The following is a 25536-nucleotide window of genomic DNA, read 5'->3' as shown; positions in this document are numbered from 1 at the left end:
TGAGTGTTCCCTTTATTTTTTTGGAGCACTGTACAATTCCCAGCCACCACCACCCACTCCTCCCACCCAGTATAGCTAGTCCTCAATTTACAACTGTGCACTGAGTGGCTGTTTGATGTTACAACAGCCCTGGAAAAGGTGACTTGTGACCATTTTTCACAATTAGTGACTGTTGCGGGAGCCAATTTCCAGACCCTCCCCGCCAGCACGTACTTACAACCGTTATGGTATGTCGAGGTTCACACAATCACGTTTTTTTGCAACCTGGATGTCAATGGAGAAACCAGATTCACTCGACAGCTGGCAGACTAAGAACTGCAGCGATTCACTTAACGGCTACGGCAAGCCAGGATCGAAAAATGCGACGAAGCTGACCGACTGTCTCTCTCTCTCTCTTAGCGGCCTATACGCTGAGTTCAATTGTGGCTGCAATTCGAGGAGCACCCCTGTCCCATTTAATAAAAAGGATAGTAAAAATGATTAGATCACTAAAATTGAAAGGGACCTTGGAGGTCATCTAGTCCAACTCCCCACTCAAGGAAGAGTCCCTACACTAGGGATGGGGAACCATTTTCCCTCAGGTGCTGAAAGAGCATGGGCACGTGCTATCAGGCCTGTGCGAGTGCCCACACCCATAATTCAATGCCTGGGGAGGGCGAAAACAGCTTCCCCCGCCCTCCCTGGAGGGAGGCCCTCTGGAGGATGGAAACAGCCTTTTTCCTAACTTCTGGTGGACCCAATAGGCTCATGTTTTGCCTTCCCCAGGCTCCAAAGGCTTCCCAGGAGCTGCGGGGAAGCCAAAAATACCCTCCAGAGCCTCTGTGCAAACCAAAAATAAGCTGGCCAGCCCACACATGCACGTTGGAGCTGAGCTAGGGCAACGGCTCGCGTGCCAGCAGATATGGCTCCACGTGCCACCTGTGGCACCCATGCCATAGCTTCGCCATCACTGCCCTACACCATTTCGGACAAATGGCAGTCCAATCTCTGAATGTTACTATGTGACTATGGCTGATTCCCAGGAAGGGAGTGGAAAGGGGGAGAGTGGGGGAGGGGGGAGGGTTGAAGGGGGAGGGAAGGCGGGAGAGCCCTCTGCACAAGCTCAGAGGCTCGCCGCTTTGGCCCCCGCGTCCCTCCGGAGCGGCTGCGCTTTTGCAGGCGGGCCGGACTTTGGGGCTGGCCCTTCCCGGGAGGAGGAGGCGGTGGAGGAGGAAGAGGGAGGCAGGCCGGGGCGGGGCGGCCGGGAAAAGAGAAGGGGAAGGCGGCGGCGGTTAGCTGCAGGCTGCGTCGGTATGGAGATCCCCGCCGTTAACCTGAAGGTAGGGAGGGTCGGGCGGGCGAGACCGACCACCTGGCCAGGGACCCTCAACGGGATGAAGCAGAGCTGGAAGGGATCTTGGAGGTCATCTAGTCCAACCCGCCCACCGCGCTTTACTCCGGCAGGGGAGACTGCACCCTTTCGGGGGCGGAGGGAGGGCGTTCCCACGAACTCCTGAAACCCAGGAGCGCGGGGGGAGGGTTGTAAGCCTCCCCCCCCGGCGTTCCCGAGAGAGTGTGCAAAACTTGAGGAGGGGGCGCAGGGCGAGCGGAGCCCCCGGGCCGGCCAAGTTTGCCAAGTCAACCAAGGAAGGCGATGTTGGAGGAAATGGGGGGAGGGGGGAGAGAGCCGCGGCCAAGAAAGCGGAACAGACCCACACACACAACACACGCATGCACGCACATACACACACCAGGCGTGCAAAAGGGTGTGCGTGTGTCTAGGGGGACTACAAAGTCCAGAGGTGAACAAACCAGAACCGGGTGTTTTGGGGGTGTTCAGGTAGCTGGGTTGGGAGGCGTGTTCGTCCACCTGACCGCCCCGCAAGGTAGGCAATCCACCTCCATCCCGAGCTGGGGAGAAGAAGTCTTGGGACTGACTCCTCCAGGGTCACACACACGGGGGGGGGGGGGGGGCCCTCCAAGCTGTAAGTTTCCTGGCACCTGCCCCGCAGACACTCTGGGACACACAACTGCAGGAAGCGAATGTGCAATGGGGGAGGGGGGAAGGCGGGGAAATGAGTGAGGAACTGGTGGGTAGGTGAGAGAGAGAGGAAAGAAAGAAAGAAAGAAAGAAAGACAGTGGAAAGAAGGAGAAAGGAGGAAAGAAGGGAGGGAGATAAATAAATAAAGGGGGAGGGGGAAGAGAGAGAGAAAAAAGAGAAAGAAAAACAAGGAGAGGAAGGAAGGAAAGAAAGAAAGAGGGAGGAGAGCAAATGATGGAAGGAAGGGAGGGAAAGAAGAGAAAGAAAGAAAGAAAGAAAGAAGGATGGTGGAAAGAAGGAGGAAGGAGGAAAGAAGAGGGAGGGAGAGGGAAAGATAAATAAATAAATGAATAAAGTGGGAGGGGGGAGAGAGAGAGAAAAGAAAGAGAAAGAAAGAAAGAACAAAAGAGAGGGGGAGGGGAGGGGAAGGAAGGAAAGAAAGAAGAAGGGAGGGGAGCAAAGGATGGAAGGAAGGAAAATAAAAGAGAAAGAAAGAAGAAAGGAAGGGAAAGAAAAGAAAGAGAAAGAAAGAACACAGAGCATATCTCTTTCCAGCCATCTCCAAGGGGCAGCCTCCTTGGGTGTGCTTGCACAGGGCCTCTGGTGTAATACAGGTGTGTCAGGCCAGTTCCCAGTTAGAAAGGGGAATACTGTACACTATTTTGCAGTGATGGTTTGCTCACATTGTCACACTTTTTCTAGGCTCCAAACCAAGATTATAAACATTATTTCCCCCCTTTGGCAGCTTGAAGAGGTGCGGTCCCCTGACTCCCAGAATCCTCCAGACCAGGGGGATTCTGGAAGTTGAAGTCCATACCTTTGTCAAGCTTGAAAAAAACCCATGACTTAAATCCACTCTCCCTGTTTTGGTGTCACACCATTTTTCTTCCTACACCGCAGAACCTTGTCCTGTCCTTAGAGAGCCAGCACTGCAAGACAGGTTCAAACCCCCCCAGTTCTGGACGGGTTAACTTTTTAAACTCAGGGAGGCTGCGACAGTGTAACCTTGTGAATAGGACAATCTGTTGTGTTGCTGTTACACTGTTATTACCGAAATCACAAAAACCTTGGGATGTGGGATAAGAAAACAGCTTGTGCACCTTTGAATAAAATGGCTCTCATTGTTGGTGAGAAGTTACACTTTCTTTTTCTCTGTGTAGCCCTGGAATTGAGGCACATACTGGTCTTAACAGACTAACAATGATTAACTTTATAATGTATGGGGGTGGGTGGGAGAGGAAGATGATTCGATGCCTTAATTCTCTGCTTGGCCTGGCTGTTAATTAACATTTTTGCAAGCTAAGAGCTGAGAGAAGCAGCGCGGATCAGCAGAGAACTTTTAAAACACATTTTTAAGGATTTTAAAAAAAATAATACTTTACAAACTTTAACTGTGTCTTGCGGTTTGTAGATAATTTATAGAAAACATTAAGGGCTGCTAAACATTGTGAGGTTTGGCACCCAAACCAAACCAATTTGGTCCTGGACAGGGTGCATTCTCGATTTTACTGCTACCTGTGTGCTGCGCACAGACCTTTGATACTGCTGTGGGCACACGCAGGCATGCCAGGGAGATTTTGCTCATAGGAATCAATGTAAAAGCAAATAATGTGTGCGATTGGGGAAACTACAGGGAGGGTGGAGGCCCTGTTTCCTCCCAGGAGATTCCTAGAGAGGCCCCATGGAGGCTTCTTCCTGCATTTTCACCCCGTTTCCTCCCAGGTGATTTCTAAAGAGGCCCCACAGAGGCTTCTCCCCACCTTTTCCAGTCCTGTTTCTTCCCAGGAGATTCCTAGAGAGGCCCCACGGAGGTTTCTCCCTGCCTTTTCCGGTTACAGTTTCAAAGGCTCGGGTTTGTAAGAGGAAAATAGTCCTTGAGAAGAGGCAAAAAAAATCTTGAACACCCGGTTCTTATCTAGAAAAGTTAGTAAGTAGAGGCGTTCGTAGGTAGAGGTACCACTGTTTTTAAACCTCTGCATAACAACAGCAGCGAGGATAGTGATTGCACAACACTGGAAAAATGAAACTATGCCCACAGAAGAAGATACTATTGAAAAAAATAATATCATGTGCGCAGGGCCGCCAATAGGCCAGTATTACTGCTACTGGCGTCGGGCCTGGCCAAATTGAAAAATGGGGGGCCCCCGGTTTTGGCCCGCCACTGTGTGCCGGCTCCTGGCGCCCGCAGCAGCACCATTCCCTGTAGGCTGTGGACGCCTGCGCCCCCCAAAACACCCCCCCGCGCACCCTTTTCCAAGGGCGCGCACGAAGCCGCAGCCGCCCCTGCCCCCGCACCTCTAGCCCCCTCGCACCCCTGGCTACTCGCCGCTGCCCCCCGCCCACCCACCCGATCCGCCTCTCTTTCTCCTCCGCTTCCTACCTTGGAGCGCGGCTCCTCCCGCAGCGGGAACTCCCACCCCGCCGCTATCGCAGTCCCTTCGCCGAGAGCGCTTTTGTCCTGGGCTCTCCGCGAGGGGGCTGCAGGAGAGGCGGGGCAGGCATTCTCACAGTGGGGGCCGGCAAAGGCGATTTTCAATGTCGGGCGCACGGGCCGGCGCGCGCTCTCCCCATCCCCCTGCCAGCCTGCCCGGAACATTCAAAGTAAGAAAAACCTTCACCGGCAAAGGTTTTTCTTACTTTGAATGTTCCGGACGAGCTGGCAGGGGGATGGGGAGAGTGCGCGCTGGGCCGCGCGCCCGACATTGAAAATCACTTTCGCTGGCCTCCGGAGCGAGAGTGAGAGTGACAGAGCAAGATAGAGAGAAAGTGAAAAAGAGAGAGAGGTGGGGGAGAGAAAGAGATAGCAAGAGAGAGAGAACGAGAGAGAGAAAGAGTGAGAGAAAGAAAACAAGAGAGAAAAAGAGAGAGAAAGCAAGAGAGAGAGAGACAAAGAAAACAAGAGGGGGAAAGTGAGAGAAAGAAAGAGGGGGAGAGATAGAGAAGGGGAGAGATAGAGAAAGAGAGAAAAAGAAAGAGGAAGGGAGAGAGGGAGGAAGAAAGCAAGATAGAGAAAGAGCGAGAAAGAAAGATGAGAGAGGAAGAAAGCAAGATAGAGAAAGAGAGAGAGAAAGAAAGAAAGAAAGAGATGAGAGAGGAAGGAAGAGAGTGAGAGAGAGGAAGAAAGCAAGAGAGAGAGAAAGAAAGAGAGAGAGATGAGAGAGGAAGGAAGAGAGAGAGAGAGAGGAAGAGAGAGAGAGAAGAGTGGAAGGAAGAGAGAGAGAAATGATAGGAAAAAGGGGAGAAAAAAGAAATGAGAAAATGATTGAGGCAGAGAATGACAGGAAAGAAAGAGAAACAGAGAGAGAAGTGACTCTTGATTTAAAGCATATGGTAAAAGCACTTAAATAATAACAGAAAAAACCCCCAGCCCTCATCTGTTTTTATTAATAGTTTTGCTGATTGTTTTAGTTTTAATAGTAATGGATTTTGGGGGTTTTAATTATTAATTTCTTTTAATAAAAAAGAAGGGATTAATTAATTAATTAATTAATTAATTAATTAATTCTATGCCGCCCAGTCCCAAGTTTTTCCTTATTTCCAGATTGCATGTCTTCTTGGTGAGGTTCCGCCCATTGCTTCTTGTACTACCTTCAGGTGGCATGGAGAATAAATAGATGCCATCTGCTCTGTGGCAGCCCTTTAAGGATTGGGAAACTACTATTATATTCCCCCTCAGTTTTCTATTTGTTGAGCTAAACATACTCGTTCTCTTAGCCCTTGTTCATAGGATTTAGCCTCTAGGCCAGGGGTGTCAAACTCAATTTCATTGAGGGCCACATTAGGGCTGTGTTTGACCTCAGAGGGCCGGGGGAGGGCTTGCCCAGGGTGTGTGGCCATGGTGGGCATGGCACGGGATTTGGGGGGCAGTAGTTTTAAAATGGCGGGGGGGGGGCTGCATGTGCGGAAATGGACAGTCTTACTAAGGAAATTAAAAATAGAGATGAGGAAGAATTTATTAATTGTTGGGACAAATTTTATAGTCGATTGGGAAAAAGGAGGAAAAAAAGAAAAAAGAGAGCCAATAAGTGGTAGAAAACATGGAAATTGTCAGAGTTTGGGATATAAAAGACATTTTTTTAAAAAAAAGTTATACCTGATTAAGATCACTACTAAGATCTGGTGTATATTATGTAACTGTCAGGATTGTATTACAGGCACGTCAAAAGTTGTCCAATTTTTTAATGTTTTGTTTGTCTTGTATGTATTGCATTTATGAATAAAATGTATTTATTTTTATTTTTTTTTTAAAGGAAAAAACACCTTTGGCACAACCTTGACCTGGTTGACTTAAGCGTCTCCATATAGATGCTAATACAGCCTCTTGTTCAGAGGTCGTCTACCTTGAAATAGTTGGAATTGTGCAAGGGCCAAAGGAGTTTTTTGCTTTCTGCTTGGCTGGCTTAGACGAGGCTGTGCCCGAAACCGGCCTTGAAGAAATTGTTAACTCAGCAGCCTATTTGAGTATCCGGCAAAATTTCACAATTGTCCAAAACAACAAAGAAACCATGGCATTCCCCCACCCAGGCCCAGCCGTTTCTTCCCAGTGTGTGGAAATATGCACTTGAGTCACTTGTTTTCAAGCAGGTGGTTCAGACGCAAGTAAGGCATGACACAGAAAAGCAACGGAAGCGCAAAAAACAGGCAGTGAAAAAAACAAACAAAACAGATTTGCCAGATTTTTTTTAACCTGTCTTGGACTCATCGACCAATGATTCCCAAAGCATTGCCCAAATTTCCTTTCCCTTCCCCATTGTAGGCGTGTGTGCTTATGTGTATGTCCTGGTTTAAATTTTGCTTGTGCACGTTGATGATTTGGAAAAGCTGCTCTTTAGGATTGAGAAAAGTGTCTTGGCACTTCTCTCAAGATTTGCTTTGAAGGTCTTCCTTCCTTCCTTCCTTCCTTCTTTCCTTCTTTCCTTCCTTCCTTCCTTCCTTCCTTCCTGTCAGCTGTTTGTCTTCCCCCTTGGATTCAAACTCTGATGGGGGCATGGCACTGTCTGTTCTTCCTTCCTTTTTCTTTCTTTCCTTCCTCCCTCTTCTTCCATCCATCCATCTTATCTCTCCCTTCCTTCTTCCTTCCTTCCTGCCATCATATCCATCTTCCCTTCCTGCCATCATATCCATCATATCCCTTTCGCCCCCTCCTTCCTTCCTTCCTTCTTCTTTCTTTCCTTCCTCCCTCTCCTTCCTTCCTTCCATCCATCCTATTTCTCCCTTTCTTCCACCTATCCATCCATCTAATACCTTCCTTCCCTCCTTCCATCCATCATATCCTTTCCATCCTTCCTACATTGAAGTTGGCATTTAATTTCATTGTACGAAGTGCAATGACAATAAAGTACTGTACTCCTTCCTTCCCTCCCCCTTTCCCTCCCTCCCCCTTTCCCTTCTTTTCTTCTCTTCCTTCCTTTCCTTTCCCTTCCTTCCTTGCTCCCCTTCCTTTCCCCTTCCTCCCTCCCTCCCCTTCTCCTTTCCATTCCTTCTTTCCTTTTCTTCCCTTCCTTCCTTCTGTCCCTCCCTGCCCTTTCTTCTTTCCTTTCATCCATCCATCATATCCCTTCCTTCCTACACAGAAGATGGCATTTAATTTCATTGTACAAAGTATAATGACAATGAAGTACTCCTTCCTTCTTTCCTTCCTCCCTTCCTTCCTCAAATCAATCCTGCATTACTTGCAGCCTAAATACAAAGCCAGTATACTATCAAAAACAGAGGCTACACTATAGCAGTAAACAGAATTATGAATCTAGTGAAGAACACAGAGAGAGGAATAGCAGAAATATAGACGCAACTAGCCACCCACCCTTGGCTCACTAGTTGGTGACCAATATTTTTACAATGAAAAGGTGGACAATTTTTTTTAACCCTGCTGTTCAGTTCGAGAAAACTCCCTAATCTTATGTTCCCGGGTCTATTTGACCCGGACTGCAAATTGATCATTTTAGGTATTTGTCTTTTTGAAAGCTTTTTTCACCTGGAAACAAGTTTGAACATTTCTGCAGACAATGGAATGAAAATTGAACTGAAAAAATTAATCCTTATTGGTTTATTTTGCACATAAATGTGCCTCCCCCCCCCCTGTTTTTGTGAATTTTTTTTAGGTTTATTGATAATTTTGCCTGCAAAATGCATTATATTTTACTAAATTGGTGTGGGATTGGTAGCTTGAACATTTCTGAACATAATGATATGAAACTTGAACTGGAAAAATTGATGCATATTCATTTATTTTGCAAATAAACGTCTCTCCCGGCCTATTTTAATTGATATAAAAATTATGCTGTTAATTTCAAACTTACATACTTGGTTTTAGTAAAATGGATTTCTTTCATAAGATTAGTTGTCTGGCTACAATATGCTTGCTTTTCAAAAGGATATTCCAAATATTTCTAGCCAAATATATATAAAAAGTGAAAATAATGGCACACAGCAAGGCCTGGGGGGGGTGGCCCTTTTGTGGCAAAAATAAACCAATAAGAATCATTTTTTTCAGTTCATTTCTATTTTTCTTATGTTTAGGATTGTTCAATTTAGTATATCAAAACTTTTTGGGGAACATTCCTTAGAGATTTGTAGCCTAAAAAAATATAAATTGACAAAAAATATAAATTGACATGGGGGGTGGGGCTTTTTGATCAAAATAAAAATATAAGCCTCAATTTTTTCAGTTCAATTTTCATATCATTATGTTCATAAATGTTCAAACTAGTTTTCCAGTGGAAAAGGTTTTCAAAAAGACCAAATTCAAATACCTAAAAAAATCATTTTGGTCCGGGTCTATATGACCCGAAACAGAGTCAACATGACTTTTTTTTTTGCCCAGAAAATTTTTTTCCCCCACCCCCACAAATATTTTTATGATGATCAGCCATGTTAAAATGAATAAATGAATGCATAAGATATTAAAAATATTTCAGATTTGAAGCCTGCGTAAATATAAAGTGAAAATGTTTGCAAGCAGCCAAGGGGGGGGGAGGGCTTATTTATGATTGTAAACAACCAATAAGAAATATTTCTTTCAGTTCATTTATATTTTTCTTATATTCAGAAATGTTCAAACTACCAATCCCACACCAACTTTAGTAAAATTGAACACATTTTGCAAGCAAAACTATCCATAAATTGAAAAATATTTCACAAAAACGGGGGGGGGCATGCATTCTATCAGCAAAATAAACCAATAAGAATTACTTTTTTCATTTCAATTTTCATATCATTGTGTGCAGAAATGTTCAGACTACTTTCCAAGTGAAAAAAGTATTTAAATTGACCAAACATAAGCACTTCAAATGAAGAGTTTTCGGTCCGGGTCAGGGTGACCCGGGAACAGAAGAAGTGTCACTTTTTGTTTTTCAGCAAGAAAGAAACCCCCCACCCCCAAAAAAAAATTCTCATAGAGAGAACCCCTGAAATGACGAAAAGTCATGAAATTTCAAGTTCCAGATATGCAGGGAAATTTTTTTACAGGGACTCAAACTTGGCTTCGGGTCACATACGACCCGAACAGAACAGCAGGGGTTAAAGTACAATGTAAATAAATGAAAGATTTATGTCATTATGAATACATAAAATTAATAATTAAAACTAAAACTTTAATTACAAAAGCTATAAAACTTTACTAAACCTATATTTAAATTATTTTACACTTGCATTGAAAACAGGGTTGTATAAAATGGAATTAATGAATTCATAAAACGTGAATTGTACTTATCTGAGTATTATATTCACTGAGAAAGAATTAATTTCATATTTCCGTTAGAAGTAAACACGAAGTATAATATAGAGGCAACGGTGGGACACAAGCGCAAGACACGTGAAGTTCTCCTGTGCCCTGCGCACGGGTTTCATAATTGCACCTTTCTGAACTGTACCGTCCACATGACGCATAACAGTTCGGTGTTGTATCTCTGAATACAGAGATTAACAGATTACTTTTAAAATAATAAAAAGGAGGATCAGGTAGGAGGACACTTTTTGAGGAAGGACAGAACTTACAAAAGAAGGACTATCCTCCCTGAAGGAGGATGATTGGTCACCTTACCCCAGTGATGGCGAACCTTTTTTCTCTCAGGTGCTGAAAGCATATGCGCACACTCTATTGTACCTGGGTGGGTGCCCACACCCATAATTCAATGCCTGGGGAAGACAAAATTGCCTCCCCTGCCTCGCCAGAGGCTCTCTGGAGGCCAGAAACAGCCTGTTTCCCAACTTCTGGTGGGCCCGGTAGGCCCATTTTTCAGGCTTCCCACACTCCAAAAGCTTCCATGGAGCCTGTGGAGGGCCAAAATGCCCTTCCCCATCCTCCAGAGGCCTCTGGAAGCCGAAAATGCCCTCTCAGAGCCTCTTATGTGAGTTGAAAATCAGCTGGCTGGTGCGCACCTGTGCTGGAGCTGAGCTAGGGCAACGGCTCGCGTGCCAGCAAATATGGCTCCGCGTGCCACTTGTGGCATCCATGCCATAGGTTCGCCATCACCACCATTCACATCATCAGGATGCCCTTACTCCAGAAGACAGGTGCCAGAAGAGGGAAGACACATGTTCAGGCCAGTTGCCACTTGCACTGCTGCAGTCTGGACCAGGCTGAAACCATCCGATGGTTCTTAAGGGCAGCCCCAGGTAGAATGTCTTACAGTAATCAAGTTACAAGGCAATTTAAGACACCAGTGACCGTCTGGATGTAGGAAGAAGGAACAATTGGCACATGGGATGGCAAATGCACACTGTTTGGGTAAGGCACCCGCGTGTGCGTTGGTGCCTTATAAACCATATAAACATATGCAATAAATAGTATATAAACCATATAAACATATGCAATAAATAGTATATAAACCATATAAACATATGCAATAAATAGTAAATAAAATCCAGAATTGCAGAGCCGCCAAGGTGTGGGACTGGCGTGTAAAACGACCCATAAAAATTATACTAAGCAACTTGGAACGCCTGCAAAGCAATCTTGAGGGTTGTAAAAGCTGCCGTCTCTTGGTTTTTGTTTTGTTTTGAATGTTGTGGTTTTTATGGGAAAAACGCAATTAAGGAGTATATGAGACATTTATTTCCCTCCCGTTCCTATTTTAATTTTGGAAGCCGCAAGAGGGCAATTAAATTTGTGGAATGTGGACCCTGAGGGTACCCGAGGCCTTTTCATTTTAAGAACGTTGCCCTCAAAACACCCTGGGTGGATTTTAATTAGCTGAGCTTCTTTTTATGGGTGTAACTTCTGTGAGAACTCTCTAAACAAAAAGAGGTGCTGGCTCATATAATCAGATTTCCCCCCCCTCAAAGATGAAATAAATGATAAATACTATGCTCCCCTCCTGCATAAATTAGGACTTTTGAATGAGAATGAGAAGGAAGCATGCCAACTTATGCACATTTCTATCTTCGTGGTTTAACGGCAGCTACTCTATTTTTCGGAGTATAAGACACACATTTTTCCTCCCTAAAAGAGGCTGATAATAAGGGTGCGTTTTATATTGTGAAGGTAGCTTTTTTTCCTCCAGCCCTAACTAGCTGCTAAGAATCTTCCCAAATCTTATCTTGCAGGCTTTCATTCTTTTTCTCTGCGAAAAATGTTTTCCAAGCCCTAAGTCTTTGCAGGGTTTTTTCATTGCTCTAACTTGCTCTGAATAAGTTTCTTTCCAACCTTAACCAGATGTTAATGATGTTCCCAGCTCTTACCTGCTTGCAAGCTCTTTCATTGTTACTCTCTCCGAATTAAGATTTTTAAAGCCTTTAATCAGGGGATAAAATAATGTGCTGAAGCTGACCAGACTAAGGATGCTAGCCAGATGAATACCTGATAAGCAGATTCTTTTCCTCCCCAAAAACTAAGGTGTGTCTTATACTCCCATGCGTCTTATACTCTGAAAAATATGGTAAACAGAAGTGGGAAGTCCTGAAATTAAATGAATTTAGGGACATTGATTTCTTGGCTACAAATCAGGATTTTAACTGCCTACAGGATAAAAAGCCATTTAGAAGTAAAGGAAAGTGGTTTTGAGACTTGCTCAAAAGTATTGTGTTTTCAAGAATGCAAGAAACTCACTGTATCAGGGGGGGGAATCATCTATTAGCAAATTTCGGCATTTGGGTTGAGCAATTGTCAAAGAAGAGAAAGTGAAAGGGGTTTCAATATCCTGTAGATTTGACTGCAAGAAGGAAGAAATTTTGGGGGGGGGGGACTTTGGCATACAAGGAGATCCAGTGGTACCTCTACCTAAGAATGCCTCTACTTACGAACTGTTCTAGATAAGAACCGGGTGTTCAAGATTTTTTTGCCTCTTCTCAAGAACCGTTTTCCACTTACAAACCCGAGCCTCCAAAACTGTAACAGGAAAAGGCAGGGAGAAGCCTCCGTGGGGCCTCTCTAGGAATCTCCTGGGAGGAAACACGGCCTCCACCCTCCCTGTGGTTTCCCCAATCGCACACATTATTTGCTTTTACATTAATTCCTATGGGAAAAATTGCTTCTTCTTACCAACTTTTCTACTTAACCTGGTCATGGATCGAATTAAGTTTGTAAGTAGAGGTATCACTGTACAGTACTTGAGGTTGTTGACCTTCTTTTCTTGGTCTGGTAGAATTTTAAGAAGTAACCATTGTTTTTTTTTTAAATGGTTTCACTTCTCCAGATATTATTATTTAGAGATGATGTGGCTGTGTTTAGGATTTATCTCTCTCCAGCTTTCACGTTTTCCAGATGTGCTCATATATAGCTGTGCAACTGGTTAATTATTCCTGAATCTTCAGGCAATAATGTTGATTTATTATTTAGTAGCTTTTTGTGATTCTAGAAATTAAAAAAACAGTGTGATTGGTGCCACAGGCTTAAATAAAACTGCGCTCTGGATCTGAATAATTGTTATTTTAAAAACTTCTCTTGGTTTAATGTTGTTGCCCAGATGTTTTCATCTTTGCTGGATCTGCAATCTCGCAGCATGATTTCATTGTTTACATTTTGCGTGAGTTTTTTTTTAAACTGTCTCAGAACCAGCCATGGGAAACATGTGACGTGTGAAAATTTTATTTTTAAAAAATGAATAAATATTGGCATTGTTGCTTGCTTGCTCATGTGGGATCAAAGACACAAACTGCCTGCTTTCTTGGTTTTCCAGGAATTCCTCACCATCATAACCAAGCTAATTAATTGAGTTCAGTCGATTCTATTTATCGCAGTCATAGACCAGAGACCAGAACAAATAAAAATGCTCAATAAATAGCCAACTAAACATTCTAGAAAAAAAACTAGATTGATTATCGAGCTAATTATGCTTGAGATCAATTTTATATACGGCACAACATAAAATAAATTAGGGTTTGTAAGTCCTCTTCATGTAAAATAAATGTGTGAAATAATTAGGGCACATTTTTTCTTGTTTCTGAGTTTAGAGAAAATTTCTAGGAATGTCGCAGGAATGAGTATCTCAGAATAGCGCAAATTTGTCATACTGGCACGAAAGCTTTGTGTGTGTGTGTGTTTAGACCACCACTACCAGTTCTGTGGGTGTGGCTTGGAGGGTGCGGCTTGGTGGGCATAGCAGGGAAGGATATTGCAAAATCCCTATTCCCTTCTCAATCCTGGGAGAAGGGTACTGAAAAATCTCCATTCCCTCCCTACTCCTGGAGGAAGGATATTGCAAAATCTTCATTTGCTCCTCACCCCTGGGGGAAGGATATTGCAAAATCTTCATTCCTTTCCCAGTCCTGGGGGAAGGATACTGCAACTACACATTCTCAATTCCCTCCACACTCCTGGGGGAAGGATACTACAAAATTTCCATTCCCTCCCCACCCTGGGGCCAACCAGAGGTGGTGTTTGCCAGTTCTCCAGACTACTCAAAATTTCCACTACCAGTTGTCTGAACTACTATTAGATAATAGAGTAAGCAGTGCTACTCTTACTTTACAAGGTAAATACAGAGGAACACGTGGAGGTAGAAGATATCCAGCTAAAGACCCAGAGATATGAGTAGTACTACATATAACAAAACCAGATAGCTTGAGTATATAAATACTATTTTACATTTATCAAATACCGTAGTCAGTAACAATCCTAGTCATTCACAAATACATCAGTCAATCTTCTCAATACATATATGTATACAAACCAACATAAGAACACGTAGTTCTTACTATACACAGTAGTTCTTACAACAATTCTCCCCCCAAGAAAGCTGCTGCTTTGTGCCTTACTGCATCACCAGCTCTTAAAGCAATACAGTGTACCAAATTCTGTAAACATACATTGCTGGTTTGCTTTACATATTGTAACACCCAACATCAGAATTTGAGAGAGGGGGGTGAAGAAGAAGAAGGAGGAGAAGGAGAAGACGTTCTTTTCAGAGAGACGTTGAGGACACTTGGAGGTTTATCTGTGTCTTCAGAGTCACCTGAGTGGTGCTAATAGGCAGGGCCGCCATCAGGAATTTTGGGGCCCCATACCGCCTAAGTGTCTGGGCCCCCTCACACCATTTTAAAACTACTTTATTTTGCGACATACCAATTATGTATTAAATTTACCTTTCAAAAAAAAAATTAAACCCTGCCACTACAACAATGTACACTTGTTTGACAGATTAATAATATGTTAATAACGCAGAAAATATATTCAAATGACATCAACATATTATATACATATAAATAAATTACCAGAACAGTGCAAATACACCAAATTAACAAAATATTATTAATTTTGCCATCAACAATATTAAAAGCAGCAATAAGATGGCACAAAGGATAAAGACAAAATACTCCTGCATCACACTAGAAAAATATTTGTTTTCACAATAATACCAATAAATAACAGGTAACCAGAAGATAAATTATACACAATAATGTTTAAAACTATACATAAACTCCACCATAGGTGTAAAAAGCACAATGCAAGAAAAAAGAAGAGAAAGAGGAGGGAAGAGCAAAAAACCCTTCCCTCTTCTTCTTATTAACCTCTCCACCTATCTCCTTATAGCATTTTCCAAAGTTTGCAAAATTTTAAAATTGCTTTATAAAAAAGAACATACCCTCACGTATCATCAAATCCATATTATGAAGCAAATGTACCTGCTATTGAGTTCCATAACTTAATATATTTAAGCTTTTAAATGTGTAATGTATAGTCTCTTAACAAATAGCATGTCCGTGGCTCTAAGAACAACAACTTTTCTTTCTTCTTCCTTCTTCTTTTCCAAGGATGTTATCATATCTATTAAGCATACGGTGAGATATTACTGTGTATGCATTTAACATAATTTAGAAGGTAAAATGTAAAATAACCAACTCCCGCTTCAGATCTTCTCAGCACAAGTCTCAAAATATTATGTAGTTGTTTGTTTTTTGAAAAGTCCTTAGTACCCAGCTTCAAATCTTCCCACTTCCCACAATGCTTGCTTCTCGAATCCAGGATGGTGTTTGCTTCTCAAATCTAAAATGGCGAGACGGCTCCAAAAAACATGTCAACTCCAAAGCAACACATATTTTCCTCACACTTAGAAGGGAACAATTTTGAAAAAAAATCTAACACCATAATCAAAATGTATACCAAATTAGCTCTGATCCAAACTTTATCTTTAACAGCTATGAAGCTCTTCAGGCAGAATAGAGAAAATTAGGCATTTTTGCAGATCTGTGCTCTTGCCTGGTCCCGATTGTAACAATTTTGCAACTGAATCCAATTAGCTTCCTTAGCACGCCAACTCACCAGCACACCGTTCAATCGCTGGGCCCCCCTAATTTTTCAATTTGGCCGGGCCCCTGACACCAGTACCGGTAATACTGCCCTATCGGCGGCCCTGCTAATAGGTGTGGAGCCTTCTTGGAACTATTGAAAGGACTGTGTTGTAGACTGGAAATAGACGACCCCGAGGACAAACCTCCAAGTGGCCTCAACGGCTCTCTAAAAGGATGCAAATGACCAGCTGTCTGCAAGGAGTATCAATCATTCCGTTCTCCACCATTCAGCCAGAACTGAAGAAGCTCCTTGAATGGAGAAGCTAAACGTCTTCAATAAAAAGTCCAATTGCCTTTTGAAAAAGCACCTTTGGGTATTCCCAATGAATACCCTCAAAACAAGGAAAATTGGTTGAAATGGATATTTTTTCCCAGATTTTTGAGTTAATTATTTCTGTTTCACTTTTAGGCCATCGTCCTGGTTCACTGGCTGCTGACCATTTGGTGAGTGAGCGCTCGGAAATTTGAGGGAGGGTTTGTGGAAATGATTGTGGACAATTCTGCAGCAGGTGACCTTGGCCACACAACATTCCATAAAGTTGCATGTTAAACTACAAGCAGGGCATACGCCTAAGACCTAAGTTCCTTTGTGTGTTCAATCACAATTGGCCAAGAAATAATTCTATTCTATTCTATTCTAAACAACTGACTGTGATATAAACAGGGTTAAATGGTTGCAGATTGGACCCCAGAGAAACCCTGTTTGGGGCAGAAAATGTGCAATCTGGTTGGCAACGAGACAGGAGCTGGTTTTGGGAAATGGGCCAAGCTTCTTGATTTCTTTCAGTCTTTGTTTAAATGAATAGAATGGAATAGGAATGGAATGGAATGGAATAGAATTCTTTATTGGCCAAGTGTGATTGGACACACACGGAATTATCTTTGGTGCAGGTGCTCTCAATGTACATTTTAAAAAGATAGGTTCATCAAGAATCATATGGCACAACATATGGTATTATTTATTTATTTATTTATTTAATTTGATATTTTGTGCCACCCTTCTCCTTAGACTCAGGGCAGCTTACAACATCTTAGCAATAGCACTTTTAACAGAGCCAGCCTATTGCCCCCACAATCCTGGTCCTCATTTTACCCACATCGGAAGGATAGAAAGCTGAGTCAACCTTGAGCCGGTGATGAGATTTGAACCACTGACCTGCAGATCTAGCAGTCAGCTTTGGTGGCCTGCAGTACCGCATTCTACCTGCTGCGCCACATCGGCTTTATATCCTGCCCAGCCCAGTGTTTATAGTATTTATAGCCGTGATGGTGAACCCATGGCACATGAGGTGTGGTCCTATGTCAGCTCCAGCACGCGTGTAGCCGCTGGCCAGCTGATTTTCAGCCATGGGGAAGGCTGTTTCATGTCTGGAATCTTCAGGGAAGCTTCCCTAAAGCCCCAGAGTGCAAAAAATAGCCCAACGGGCAAACCGGAAGTCCATTTTTCCAAACTTCTGGTTTGCCCATTTGGCCTTTTTTCCACTGTCCCAGGCTTCAGTGAGGCCTGCGCGCATACACAGGGACAGGGGGCAGGGTTGTGGGCATGCGCAGAGGGAAACACAAGGGTGTGTGCATGTGTGTGTGGGCTGTGGTTACATGCACAGATAGTAATGCACCACATTTTTTTTCTTCAACAACTATTTATTGAGCACAATGAAACTTATACACAAGAAAGAATGATGTTTCTTCTACACTCCCCATTTTTCCACGTAATCTCTGTCCCATTTTATGGCCTTCCTCCAGTGGGACACAAGGGCGTGTATGCCCTGTCGGTACCACTCCTTGTTCTGGTCATGAAGCCATTTCTGCCCTGTGCACTGTCTTCTAATGGCCTCACCCTCTGTGCCCAGTGACTAACCGTACTTCTGTCGACTGCAGATTCTCTATAAACTGTACACAAATGTTTGTGAATGTTCCCAACAGTTTCTTTCTCTGCAGTGAGAAATTCAATGACAACACGCTGCTTGTAACGTACATCACTTTGTTTTAATACTCTGGGGTTGTTTTTTATGAATTTTAGCTTAAAATTGTCATTGGATTGGTGGGTATTGGATTGTCATTATGTATTGTTTTTGTCTTGCTGTGAGCCGCCCCGAGTTTTCGGAGAGGGGCGGCATATAAATCCAATAAATCTAATCTAATCTAATCTAATCACTTACAGACACCATTTCGAAACATTGCTGCAGCTACGCTATCTGTCTGAAGAAATGCAAAATTTACACACACTCCTGACAATTCAAATAATGTATATCTAAAGTTTTGCATTCATACCATTACTGTAGGCTAAGGGGAAAATGTGGTGCGCTATTTTCTGGGCAACCTTCATGTTTAGAGTGTTTAGAGTGCTGCTGTTACTTTTCCTCACAACAACCCTGGCATGGATAAAACCGTCCTTCTCTTTGCAGGGGTTGCATGGGGCCCTGGTTACCAAGCACCTACAACTGGAGCAACTTCACCGTGTTTGCCCTTGGTGTCTGGGCGATAGCTCAGCGAGACTCGGTGGACGCCATCTTCATGGTTGGTAAATTTTTGGTTGGGGTTTTGATTCAGTAGCCAGCCGGAAGAAGGGTTGACAGGGAGCCTTGCAAAAGTTCGGGTGAGGCATATAAAGGGATTAGTGCCACCATACAAGGCCTTGGTAAGACCACACCTGGAATTCGGCAGCTAGGTTTGGTCACCATGATAGAAGTCTCGGATAGATGCCTCTGAGTCTATGGAGAGGGGCGGCATACAAATCTAAATAATAATAATAATAATAATAATAATAATAATAATAATAATAATAATAATAATAATAAAATAAAAAAAAAGAGGTTGAGACCGGAGTGGATTGCTAATACTCCCGCAACCGGTGGGCTGCACACACAGCTTTGGTGGTGTTGTGCGTGCGTCCCCAACATGTTTTGGCTTCGCATGCACTAAAATCTTGCGAGGGGATGCACACACAAGATTTTGGCGACCTTTTGCTTCTGCGGATATGTGGAAGCAAAAAATCACGAAATCTCGCACGCACATCCCCTCGCGATATTTTGCTTCTGCGCATGCGCTGCTGCGATGGGTGCCCAAGATGCTTCCTGAAATGCACAAAATCGACAGTGCCGCCCAAGAATTTCTAGACCGTTTCGAGATTGGAGGTGAGGTTTTTCTCAACTGTGTAGTGAAGAGGAGATGAAACTTAGGCTTATCACCATACTCCAGAGAGCAAACATCAATCAATGCAGTGGCGCCATACCCATTCTCCTTCAGCCAAAAAATTCACAACTCAGTAATTGGCGAGAAAAATCTTGGGCACCCATCGTGCACAAATCTTGGGCACCCATTACAGCATGCCCTTTGTTCATGCCCTTATTATTATTATTTTTATTTTTATTATTTATTAGACTTGTACGCCACCCCTCTCCGGAGACCAAGGGCAGCTCACAACATACAATACAAAACAATATATGTACAAATGTAATAATTAAAACTATGACTAAAATCCCATTATCTTAAAAAAACAATATTTCACAATCATATCCACACATAACATTTAATGGTCAGAAGGAGGGGCATGTACTAGCTGCCCCATGCCTGGCGACATAGTTGGGTCTTTAGGATCTTGTGAGAGGCGAGGAGGGTGGGGGCAGTTCGAATCTCTAGAGGGAGCTGATTCCAGAGGGCTGGGGCCACTCTGAAGGCTCTTCCCCTAGGCCCTGCCAGACGACATTGTCTGGTCGACGGGACCTGGAGAAGGCCAACTCTGTGAGACCTAATCGGCCACTGGGATTCGTGCGGCAGAAGGAGGTCCCATAAGTAATCTGATCCGATGCCATGTAAGGCTTTATAGGTCATTACCAACACTTTGAAATGTGTCCAGAAAGTTAGCAGTTAGGTAGGCTATTACAGCACACACTTCGCACTTGTTGTTAGCCGCCCCGAGTCTACGGAGAGGGGCGGCATACAAATCTAACAAATAAACAAATAAACAACAAATAAACAAACAAACAAATAAACAAACAAACTTGGAGGGAAACAGAATGAGGACGTTCATCTCTAACCTTCACCACAATGCCAGTCGATGATCTACCGACCACTGGCCCTGCTTGTTCGCTTCCGCTGGCTTCCTGCTACACGATAGTAATACCAACTTCCCCCATGAGCATTCCCTGCGAGAGATACCTTTAACCTTACTTTCCGGATAACCCTCACAGTGAAGAAAAGGACTAGGGGTGACATGATAGCAGTATTCCAATATTTAAGGGGTGGCCGCTCCCTCCCAAAGAAGAGGGGTGGGTAGGGTTCAACCTATTCTCCAAAGCCCCAGAAGATAGGACGAGAAGCAACGGAGGGAAGTTTTTAAAGGAGAAATTTTCCCCGCTGTTGAGAATAATTAACCAGCGGAGCAACACTTGCCTCCAGAAATGGTGAATGGAAGTTTTTAAAGAAGAGATTAGACAATCCTTGGTTTGAAATGGGCTAGGGTCTCTTGCCTGAGCAGGGGGGTTGGACTAGAACAGTGCTTCTCAAATAGCAGTGTAGGGGTGAGCATGGAGTGATGGGGGGGGGCGCATGACCCTGGGGAATATGCTTTTTTTTTTGCCGCAGGGAGTAGGGGTTTTTTTGCACCGAGCAATAGTACACAGCACAGAGCAGCAGATATAAAGAGACACCATGGAAAAAATGTTTAGCAGGGCTGAAAAGAAAGGAGAAGAGAGATGGACATAAAGAAACAACCGTAAGTCTCCCAAAAACTAAGATGAGGAAATATGAAGCTTATGCAGCGCCTGGCTTCACTGTGACTACGGTGGGAGAAGAGGAAAGACCGCTAGGTTTACTGTATCCAAAAATGTTGACAGAGGACAGCATGAAGCCAAATAAATTAAGGCGTCACTTAAACACATTACACCCCAATCACACTGATAAGCTGCTTGGGTTTTTTCAGTGAAAACGTGCGGAATATTGCAATCATTTACTTCTTCCTGGGGGGAGCATAACAGAAAATAATTGAGAAGCACTGGACTAGAAGATCTCCAATCCAATTCTGTGACTCTGTTCCATTCTGTTGCTGATGCTCTTCGGGTGTGTTTCCTTCTCTAGTTCCTGACTGGCTTGCTGTTGACCATCTTGACTGATATCGTCCACTTCAGCCTCTACTACCCACATGTGGGATTGACCGATACCATGCGCTTCTGCACCGGCATGGCCATTTTTAGCCTCCTTCTCAAGCCTTTGTCGTGTTTCTTTGCCTACCAGATGTACCGAGAACGGGGCGGAGAATACGCCCTGAACCTAGGTAGGTTGAGAAAGTCTCACTCACGGGAGCGTTTTCTCACAAAATTTCGCTTGCTGCACATGCACAAAAGCCAAATCTCACACGCATCAGGGATGCGCAGCTGCGGGCACATCCCAAAAATTGCCAGATCGTAGCACCTGACCGTTCTGTAGTGGCCCATCTCTGGTTGTCGTGCGTGCTTGTCCATCTCGTTTGCTGGCCGTTGCTTGCTCTGCTTTGCCCGCTTCAGCCGTGCACCCCAAGCCCGTTCTGGGGTTAAGTGGGCGTCTTTTATTTGGCTTCTCTTCCTTTGCAGAGCCGGAGAGCCCACCAGACCGCTGATTCATCCAGGATAGAAACGTTTGCAACACTTTGCCTCTCCGGCATGGCTTCTGAAGTCAACTTTCTCTTTAATTTATTGCTTGCTTCCCTTATACTGTGGCTTGCTGCTTGCGAATTGCCTCCTCCTCCTCCATCGTTTCCTTTCCTTCTCCTCCTCCTTTATTTCTTTCTCCACTTATCCTTTATCTTCTCTTTCTCCATCAGTTTTCCTTTTCCTCCATCTTTTGTTCCTCATCTTCTTTTATCTTCTCCGCCTTCTCTTTCTCCTTCATTTTTCTCCCCCAATCATCTTCTTCTCCTTCTCCATCTCCTCCATCTTTCCTCCTCCATCTTTTCTTTCATTTTCTCCATCTTGCCTTCCTCCTTCATCTTCTCCTCCACCTCATCTTTCTCCCACTTTCATCTTTTCCCTCTTCTCTTTCTCCTCCACCTTTTCTTTCTCCTTCATCTTTTCTCCCCATCTTCTCCTTCTCCTCTATCTTCTCCACTACCTTCTCTCTCCTTGCTGTTAAAAACTCAAGGCCCAAAGCCCTATGAATTTCAAGAGTGTCTTCCTGGATGAAGAAGTTTAATCCTCTTCCAAGAAGCTAGCTCCCCCCGCCTTCTGCTACAAGGGAGCACAACTGGGATTTTATTTAGATACCTGTCCCATAACACGGAGGCTGTAAATGTGCAATATTAAAGCAAGATTTTGCAAAGATGTGTGATCAGCTCATTCCAGATCCAAGCATTGACTGTTTTTACATGTGGCAACCTTGATTTTGCTCAATCGTGAGGAGTTATTCCTTGAGGAATAATGGTGAAAATTATCTGGGTGGGTTTTTTGCACTCTTTCAAAAGACATGAAAACCTGGGCAGGATCAGGCCTCCCTTCCCAGCCTCGCACGTTATTTCCAGCTCCTTAGAAAAACTGCAAACAGGAAGCGAGTCCAGAAACACTTCTCTATGCCTCTTTGGTCCATCTAAGCATCAAATTGCCCAAGAGGATCTGGTGGCAATGGGAATGGACTACAAGTCCCATCATTCTCCACCCCCTGCCAACCACTGTTGGGCTTTAAGCATCCCATAATATTCAGTTGTCTCCCTGTTCAGGCACAGAGCTGCTTCCAGTTATATTTTTCTCAAATTCTCCTAAATAGGACTGTATTATAATGGGATAAGATAAGAGCTCTGGAGTTTGAAACCAATTCCGTTTGTGTGTTGTGTGAACAATCTGCATTGTTAGCTAGCTGGTTTTCATGCATGCAGGAATGCCAGAAACCGGAAGAGGAGCCGCCCCATACGCATGTACGCATTGGGTAGATGAGCTTCCTGTCTCTGGCGCGCACATGCCACCCAGCCATCTGGTCTTCACACGCACACATGCCACAAACCCGACGACCAGGCAGCCAGTGCACATATGTGCCGGAAACCAGAAGATCATCTTCCAGATGCACATATGCGCAGCGGGCAACTCCTCATCCGATTTAAGGCATGTGCACATGCGCTCTCTCATTTCAGCACTCGGTGCCGAAAAGGTTCACCAACATAGGCATATGTCAGTGATGGAAACCTTTTTTTCCTTGGGTGTCAAAAGACCGTGCGCACACACCATGGTGTGTGTGCAAGTGCCCACACCCATAATTCAATGCCTGGAGAAGGCAAAAACAGCTTCCCCCACCCCCCCGGAGGCCCTCTGGAGGCTGGAAATGGCTTGTTTCCCAACTTCTGGTGGGCCCAGCAGGTTCGTGTTTTTCCCTCCCCAGGCTCCAAAGACTTCCCTGGAGCCAAAGGAGGGTAAAAACACCCTCCCTCCCCCCCCCCCCGAGGCTCTGTGTGGGCCAAAAATCAGCTGGCTGGCAGACACATGCACGTTGGAGCTGAGCGAGGGCAAAGGCTCATGTGCCAGCTGATAGGGTTCCGCGTGCCACCTGATAGGTTTGCCATCAGTGGCATAGGTGATGCTGCCAGACACTGATCTGGCCCTAAAGCCTCTTCTCCATTTATTAACGCTGGACTGGAAAAGAGTGGGACAGCCGCAAGCAGTAGCAGGTCGCACCACCTACGGGTGGGATTGGCGATCTGTTAGTGAAAATGGAGATGCACATGCATCTCCATGCCTCCGGCATGGGCATGGGCATGGGCATGCGCACACCCGTGTGAGATTTGGCTTCTGCGTCTGTACTGAAAGTGAAATCTCAGGCAAGGATGTTCTCGCGCACTAGATGCAACATTTTTTTGCTTCTGTGCATGCGTGGAAGCAAAAATGTTGGCAAAAATGACTGAAATCTTGCTCGTGCGCATGTCCTCATGAAAGCTTTGTCTTCCGGCACATGTGCTGAAGCCAAATCTCACACCAAAGTGTGTGTGTGATGGACGTGCACCAGGAGCATTCCAGTAGCTCCGGCAAAGAGGGACCCCTGCCTGGCCGCAAGGCCTGTCCATTAAATTATATCTCCCTCTCACTTTTGCAGGTGTGTTCGGCGTCAGCCAGGATACCAGCGCCTACCAGTCTATTGATACGCCAGACCCGCCACGCCCGTACCACGACCTGGCGAGCAAGGGAGTGCCTCCACCTCCTTACTGAGAATGTTTTGGGGAGCTGAAGCAGCCGGTTTCTCTTTGTGTCTTCTTTGGAAAGGAAACCACTCTGTTTTTTTCCTGGTGTGCCGTTCTCCGAATGGAGTGGAGACACTGGAGAGAAAGTTTCTCCTGGCCAAAAATTCAGGCGAGGCTCTCCGCCTCCGCTTCCAACTGTGAGGAGAATCTTTAAAATGTGAATATTCGTCAGGAGTCACTCCATTTTGTTTCGTCTCTTCCCTGGTTTGCCCGAATTTCTAAATCAATGCAAAGGAATCTTGCAAGGAGACGACATCCCGTGCTGGCGGGGGTGTTGTTCTTCTTCGCACAGACTTGACAAACCTCCCCTCCCCCACGTCCCCCAAAATGTGCTTCTCATCAGGAAAAAGACCTGCGTTTTTGGCACAGCCTTTCCTCAGGGTTGTCCAGCGTGGTTCCTGGCATTGGTGGCCAGCCTGGCCTGGCTGATATTTGCAGAAGACGGCGGTCAGAGAAGCGGCTGAAGGTCGTAGAGAGAGACCGGTGAACATTATGGCACATGTCGCCTCAGACTGCAATTCCTTTATTCCCGTCGATTGCTTAAGAGTGCCTTTATTTTATTTTCTCTGGAATTTGATTTTCAGAGAGAATTTAACAAGCTTTTTTTTTAATAAAACATTTCTCAATCCATTTTCTTTATACTGTATATATACATACACACACACACACACACACACACAGAGTGATAGGCTGCCAAAAATTTTACTGCCACACTGTGGACCTGTCTTGATGGTCATGTGACTGGGTAGGGATGGCTTGCCAGCCATGTGACCAGGTGGGAGTGGCTTGAAAATCATGTGACCAGGAATGGCTTAAAGGTCATGTGACTGGGTGGGAGTGGCTTACCCACCAAGATACGTTTTCAAATTGGCGCTTGGACTCTTTTTCCATTGATTAAGTCACATTATTTGAATAGCCACAAAAAGGCCAAATGATAAGCAGCATTACTTGTTGAGGAGCACAGGAACATTTTAAGGTTTTGTATTCAACCCACAAGGATCAGTATGATAACAGATTAGGCAACTAGCTCAATTTTCTTTCATTGCTATAAAAGTTCAGTTCTAGATAATGATTAAAATGATTAAAGCGTTTATGTGTAAAAACATACTATTTAGTTGTTTCCTATTTTACAAATAATTAAGTATCATACTAAGGTAATAGAGAAGGAAGGACAATTTAAAAATCCTTAGGTATTCAATAAATAGTGCATAAACTTACTACCCCCACTGTCTTAGTCTATATCGGGGGTGTCATACTCAAGGTCTGCAGTTCAGATCTGGCCTGTGAGGTGCTTAAACCCGGCCCACTGGGCTGGCTTAGAAATGGCAAAGGACCGATGCCCACAGTGCCTCTGGCATCCAAAATGCAGCCTCGAATGCCCTCTCCCTGCCCTGTTTTGGCCAGCAGGGTGCTGCAGGAGGCTGTCCAGGCAGAAAATGGTGTTTGCGGGGTGGGGTGGGGGCCTACTGCCACCAGCTAATATAGTACAGGTAGTCCTCAAGCTACGACAGTTCATTTAGTGACCTTTTCCAAAGTTATCGCCACCCTGCAAAAAAAGCCAGTTGTGACCATTTTTGATCCCCCTTCGGGGATCAA

General features: G+C 44.4%; 1 protein-coding gene across 1 annotated transcript; it reads left to right on the top strand.

The window, feature by feature from the left end:
* Positions 1-1177: 1177 nt before the first annotated feature.
* Positions 1178-24570, top strand: AGTRAP (angiotensin II receptor associated protein). Its single transcript, XM_070759511.1, has 5 exons — positions 1178-1319; positions 16159-16193; positions 18155-18266; positions 20826-21021; positions 23796-24570. The coding sequence occupies exons 1-5, from the start codon at positions 1293-1295 to the stop codon at positions 23906-23908; spliced, it is 483 nt and encodes a 160-aa protein (XP_070615612.1). The 5' UTR covers positions 1178-1292; the 3' UTR covers positions 23909-24570.
* The last annotated feature ends 966 nt before the right edge of the window (positions 24571-25536 follow it).

This window comes from Erythrolamprus reginae, chromosome 8 (assembly GCF_031021105.1).
Source record: "Erythrolamprus reginae isolate rEryReg1 chromosome 8, rEryReg1.hap1, whole genome shotgun sequence".
Lineage (NCBI taxonomy): Eukaryota > Metazoa > Chordata > Lepidosauria > Squamata > Dipsadidae > Erythrolamprus > Erythrolamprus reginae.
Note: the sequence above shows the minus strand (reverse complement) of the source record. Positions and strands in the feature narration are given on the sequence as shown.

What these genes read in the sequence shown, in the direction of transcription:
- AGTRAP (XM_070759511.1), top strand. Translation starts at nt 1,293, where the DNA reads ATGGAGATCCCCGCCGTTAACCTGAAG. An exon ending in CACTGGCTGCTGACCATTTG is followed by an intron (nt 16,194 to 18,154) that starts GTGAGTGAGCGC and finishes TTCTCTTTGCAG; the next exon opens with GGGTTGCATGGGGCCCTGGT. An exon ending in CGGTGGACGCCATCTTCATG is followed by an intron (nt 18,267 to 20,825) that starts GTTGGTAAATTT and finishes TTCCTTCTCTAG; the next exon opens with TTCCTGACTGGCTTGCTGTT.